This window comes from Crocodylus porosus, unplaced genomic scaffold, assembly GCF_001723895.1.
Source record: "Crocodylus porosus isolate Cpor-Errol unplaced genomic scaffold, CroPor_comp1, whole genome shotgun sequence".
Taxonomy (NCBI): Eukaryota; Metazoa; Chordata; order Crocodylia; family Crocodylidae; genus Crocodylus; species Crocodylus porosus.
The window spans coordinates 72,041,616-72,047,615 of record NW_017728943.1 but is presented as its reverse complement, the minus strand read 5'-3'; the positions used below and the strand labels follow the sequence as shown (position 1 = coordinate 72,047,615).

The following is a 6,000-nucleotide window of genomic DNA, read 5'->3' as shown; positions in this document are numbered from 1 at the left end:
GCGGCAGCCGGGCGGGCTGTGGGGCGCCGGAGGGGGAGCTCCCCACCGGTGGTGGCGTGGGCAGCAGCAGCATCCCTGCTGTGGTCATCACGGACCTTGGGGCGCAAGAAGAACAGGGCAACGAGGGGCCCCCTGCCACTGCGCCGCTGCGCAAGCTGTCCTCCTCGTCAGCCTCGTCCACCGGCTTCTCCTCATCCTGGGAAGAGTCTGAGGAGGACGTCTCCAGCGATCCCGAGCGGCCCCTGGAGCCTGCCTCTGCCTTCCTGCAGACCCAGGATCAGCACAAGCCCCGCGTGGTAAGCCCTGCCGTGAGCAGCCTCCCTCACGCCCCCCCAGCACCTGCCTCCTCAGGTGTCTTGAGGTCCTCCTCCCCCCACCTCTTCATGGGTCTCTAGGTCTCCCCTTCTTCCTCTCCTCCCCACCCACTTCCTCAGGTGACCCCAGGTTCCCCCAACCCTGTCTCTTCAGGTGTCCCCAGCTCCCCTCACCTCCTCAGGTGTCCCCAGGTTCCCTCCTTCCCTTTCTGTTCCCCATACCTACCTCTGCAGGTGTCCTCAGGTCCCCCCACCTCCTCAGGTGTCCCTAGCCCCCCCCACCTGCCTCCCCAGGTCCCCCCACTTTCTCAGGTGTCCATCCCCTACTCTCCGCACCTGCCTCCCCAAGTCCTCACACCCCCTGCCCTCATACTAGCCACCACCTCCACCAGGTTCTGCACCTTAATTTGTTCTCTCCCCCCCGCACCACTTCCTTCCCAGCTTTGTTCCCAGCCCTGCTGATGAGAGGTAGGGGACAGCCCAGGTCTTAGTCCCACAAAGAGAGACAGTCTCCTGTCAGCCTTGGGAGCAAGTTCTCTGACACCACTGCAGGAAAAGACCTGGATATTGTCTCTTAACGGGACTTCAAGGAGGCTTCCCCCCTCCTAGCCATTGTTAACCGCTACTCCAGTGTGTTTATTCAGCTCTGATGCAGGCCAAGCACCCGACTCTGTCTGACTTGGTAGAGATCAGAATGATTTGGAGGTGTTTAGGAGGGACCTGAGAGCTTTTAAGAGCCTCTTTCTCTCTCACACACACGCACGCATAGAAATCATCACTAGTAACAGGATGAAAATTACTTGCTTTGTAGAAGAGATCTTGTTTAAGTGTCCAGTCTTGCAGTATTTAGGCTTGTAGCCCTCAGGTAGGAGTTTTTTCTGTCTCCAGACCATTTGTCTGTAACTATTTCACCTCAAGTCACTGTGGTCCTCGGGTAGGAGTTCTTTCTGTCTCCAGACCATTTGTCTGTAACTATTTCATCTCAAGTCACTGTACTGATCTTTTCTCACTTGCCCTGGTTTTAGTCCAGCATAACTTTTCTGGCTTCTGAGGAGTTCCTTGGCTTACATGGGTGCAAGAGAGCTGGGAAGCAGGCCTAGTATTTCTTCTTCAAAACATAACCCCAGTGGGCTAGTTGTCTTAGCATTTATAGTGCTGCTGACTACCTTCTCATCTGAGTACCTTCCACCACCAAGTGATAACTTGTAGACTTAATGGGATCTGGGGTACTTGTCCTTTGGAATAAAAACTGCTTGGGCAAAGATTTATCAAATATTATTTATTTTGTGTTAGTTATATATTTGTGCTGATTCTTTCTGGGGGGTGGTTCTTAGGGTGCTCAGGGTGTTTTAGGTAGAAGGGCTGTTGGTGTTATAGATTGCTTTGATGGTAGGAAGGACAAGGAAACTTTTACAATATTTCTGAAAAAAGGTAGTTGGACTCTGGGTTTCACTGATCTCCTAGAGAAGTTTGCTCCGCATCTGGATATTCTCCATCGAGAATGCCTTTTCCCCAGCTCCCTTATGCTCAGTTCTGGGCTCTGTGACCTGCATCGTCTCTGGAGTGCAGCTGTCTAGGGTAGAATGCAATTTGGTCTTTAATGTACCTGGGGCTTGATCCATTAATTGCTTTGAGATTAAAACCAGAGCCTTTGACTGGCAAATCCTGAAAGATGTGGAGCACCCACCTGTCTCATTTATTTCAAGAGCACTAACAAGTCTCATCATCTTCCAGCGATTTGATTTATTAAGCTTACGTATCCTGTGATATGTGATAGTGAAACTCCTATTAACTTAAGTGGCATCAGGAACTGTGGCATAAGAATCTAATTAGAATAGAAGAATGAAGCCCATTGCGGAGAAAGGGTGTAATGCTGTTTATCAGGCTGCAGCAACAAACACCTGTTTAACTGCCTTTTTCTTTATGTAGCAAGGATTGAAAGCCAGTTCTGTGCTGGCTAGAGAGGTAGCAGGGTAGAATGGCAGTTGAAAAAGTTGTGAATGTTATGGCCTGTGAAGTTTTGAGAGAGTTTTGTACACACAGACAGGTCCTTTGATTCATAGCTGGATTACTTGCTTTGGTCATGGCAATATTCCTTTAGCTGACATTTGGCTTTGTGTGTATTATTTCTCGATCAATAACAGTTGTTATCTGCAGCAAGTCTTTCTGAATCATTGCTGAAAAGATTTGACTGCTAGGGTGGATAAGATGAGATCATTTCCAGCGGTGTGGAGGAACGCTTCTTGAAGTCTCAAAACTGATTTTATATAAAACTGCTGAAAATAGTTTTTCCTCTTCTATGTCCATAGATAAACTTTTACGGAGTCTTTCTGTAAGACCCACTGTTGACAATGAACAGGATCCAAAGCTCACTGAAGGCAGAAAAAAGACTTCTGTCAATGTTGGTGGACTCTTTTTAGGCCTGGTGGTCTAGCAGAATTTGGCAATATGGGGAGGGCTTGTTTCTGTACCACCAGAGTAACTCTACAGGCTTCAGGGGGATTATTGCAGTATACCAGAGCCTGGCCCAAAGCTGCCTCCAGAAATGCAGAGGGGGTTAGTCTGCCTTTCATTTGATTTTTCTAGTTAAGGATTTGCATAATCTCAATTAATGCTTGATTGGGTTGGAACCTCTGTGGGGATTCTCCATTGCTTTCTGGAGGGCCAACGGTGGGGGATGGGACTGTCTTCTGCTTTGCAATATACATATTTTTTCAGCAGGATCGTGGACGAATGCCTAGTGGTCCAGTGTTGTTTTCTGCAGATAGGTGATCTACTTAAATAACAAAACCTTTCCAAACCCAGCTTTGCATTCTCACTTGGAGACATTTCAAAATCCATAGTGATGAGAGAAGACAGCTGCTTGAATTGTCTCAGACGCCCACATTTGTTTTCACAAACTCACCAATTTCCATTCAATGATATGTACTGTCTGGAAGCCAGCTCTATAGCCAGGGAGCATGCATCAGGCAATCTTACTGGCAGTCTTCCTGATACTTTTTTGAGAAGGAAAACCCTGGTGGGAGATCCTCAGCTAACGTAGATCAGCATGGCTCCGTTGAGCTCAGCCGAGTTTTGCTGCTTTATGCCAGCAAAGGATGTGGTCCTGGTTATCTGCATTTGCAAGAGGTGTTGTTTGTGTTGGTGGGAAAGTTTACTGTACCTGTAAAGGAGATAATGCTGAGCAACAGGAAAGTGGTTTTTGTTAGAGGTCTTCTAAAGGCTCTGCATTTCATGCTGGGCTTTTACAAATTTAGTAAACAGTAGGTTCACTTGTGCCCTTCCTTTTTGGATGCTGTCTCGCTACAGGAACTATTAGGGATGTCCGGCTGTCTATTGTAGTTCCTCTCTGTGTTCTTTGTGGGGCAGAGTAGGCAACTCCCTTCAGCTGAGTTTCAGGACTCATCCTGCTCTTGTATTTCAGAGAGATGGTTTAGTCACCTTCATTTGACACAGAAAATATTGAATCAGGAACCAATTTTTTTATATATAGCTGTACAGCTAGATACCTCCAGAGCTTCTCTTCCTTCTTGATTAATGCAGAGAGATATGTCTACCATTCCTCGCTACGTTCAGCATGATATGTCTTAAAGTCTCTAGGAGGATCCTGTGGGATGTATGATGTTAGAGAAGGGTGACATGGGAAGAGATATCGTGAAAGATTTATGAGGCACAGTGAAATGGCAGTATACTCTTAGCCCTTCTTTTTTTCCAGTAGCAACTCCTCCAAAGGTTTAAATGAAGCATAAACCATGCAAGGGCTTCTCAGTCAGTGGTTTCCACTGGGCTGCAGGTAATGGCTTAGGGGAAACCCCAGGCCTGTTTGTGCACACTTGCAAGGTTTATAAGGCAGAAGAGCTATCGCACTTCTCAAGCAATGTGAAATGGAGGCCTTGAGCAGACAGAAGCTCTGTAGTGCTCAGTGCAGACCTTCTTAGGCAGTAAAGTATGCTGGTAAGCTGAGTGGGGAAGCAGTGGAAGTGTGGCCAGTAGGTTCACATGCTTTGCAGCCCAGAGGAACACAGCTGCTGCTAGACTCTGGGGCTAGAGAGCAGCCAAACCATGGCAAAGCCAGTGCTTTGCATGTTGGGGGGGGGGGATTCCTTTCTTCCCCTTAGACCAGTGGCACCCTGGTTGATAATCCTTGCCTTGGATCATGCTGATTTTACACAGAAGAGAGTGGGGTGGAGCTAACCATTAACGTGGGTGGTGCTGCACAGGTGTAGCTGGGGGGTGAATAGGCCGCTGAAGAAACTTTCCCCTTCACCAGGTGCCTGACCCTCCAATCTAGGGTCCCTAGTGACTTGAGTTGGGAAATGTGGCCCCTACTAGTGTTTCTCTGCCTGGAATCTTTCTCCTGTTGCAATCAAAGTGTAACTATAGCTGGAACCAATGGAATGACACTAATTCTGCAGCTAGAATCTTGGGCCCTCCATCCTCAAAGCTGGCTAAACCCTTTACAGTGACTTTTGAGCAAACAGTTGATCAGTGTCACCTAGTGCCAATTTTTAGGGAGAATCACTGCTCTCAAACCCCAAATTCTTGATGCCTCAATAATTCAGCAGCTGCAGAGAACGCAACACACAATTGGCAAGGAGCCTGGGACATCATTTAACTATTTGCTATATGAAAATGAAACCCTGAGGGGTGAAGGGGGGTGGGCAGGGGAAAGCCTTAGAAATGTAGTATGAGGCGCTGTTTCTCCTCTTTGTTTTCTCATGCATTAATGTAGAACCCAAAGGTCTCTGAACATTGAAATGTAGCAACTGAGAAACTTTCAACACATTCCAGAGTCTCCACCTGTCCCAGGGAGGCAGGGATGAAGCTTCTCACAGCCACTGCTTGCCTAGAGTCTGTACTGCCATTAATATGTGCAGAATAATTAGAGCTATTGGTAGTTGTCTTGGGGTTTGCTGCTGAAAGGGAAATGTATTTATTGATCTGTTTGATTGGCAGTGACTGTAAAATATTCCTGAAGTGAGCCAAACGGTGGTGCAGCGAGCTGTAGGCAGGCACCAGCCAGACTCCTTGTTTCTTTTCCTGTGAGGTGTTCCCAAGCATAGTTTGCATGATTTGTTCCCAGAAAAATCAGCCAAATAGAATATGTTTCCATTCCTTTTCTAGCTGTTATTTTAATCAGGAAGCGGCTGTGCACTAGAAAGCGTGACCACAGGGTTAAGCTAATGCATGCAGGTCTTGGCGAACGCATGTACATTGTAACACCATCGGATTGTTCATTGTTTGTGTAGTTTGTGGGTTGCTCCTCTCTCTCAGGTCTGAGCATGGCTGCTACTCCGTGTTTGTACAGTGCCTAGCACAAGGGGAAGGGGCCATTCTTGTTTGTCTCTAAACTACAGCAATTGTGTTGTCATGACAACACTAAATGATGGTGAAGTAAGGTATCTCAGCAGTGCAGATCAGGTATTTAGCACACTTTGTTGGTTGCCTAGAGAGGCTTCTTCAGTTTTGCTATGGAAAAACTCACAAGAAGAACAGAATCCCCTGAGCACCTGTGTATTTGAACTTGCAGCACTCTAATAAGGAGTCCTGAGGGAAGGGTGGGGTGGTTTGTCAAAGCAAAAGCAGGGACCATCTTGGTGTATGGATACAGGGTGGGTTCTGTCAAGTTCAAGATGACCCTGTGAGCAATCCTAGGTATCTTCAGACATCCACAGAGGGCCAGTCT

At 47.4% G+C, this 6,000-nt stretch overlaps 1 protein-coding gene across 1 annotated transcript in view; it reads left to right on the top strand.

Annotated features, from left to right (window-relative positions):
* Positions 1-2: 2 nt before the first annotated feature.
* Positions 3-6,000, top strand: part of ITPKB (inositol-trisphosphate 3-kinase B) — a gene marked incomplete at its 5' end in the record, with an annotated part of 92,693 nt that continues 86,695 nt past the window's right edge. The window contains one exon of the mRNA XM_019548583.1: positions 3-296. Coding sequence (XP_019404128.1) covers positions 3-296 — 294 coding nt within the window. The remainder of the gene's footprint in view (positions 297-6,000) is intronic.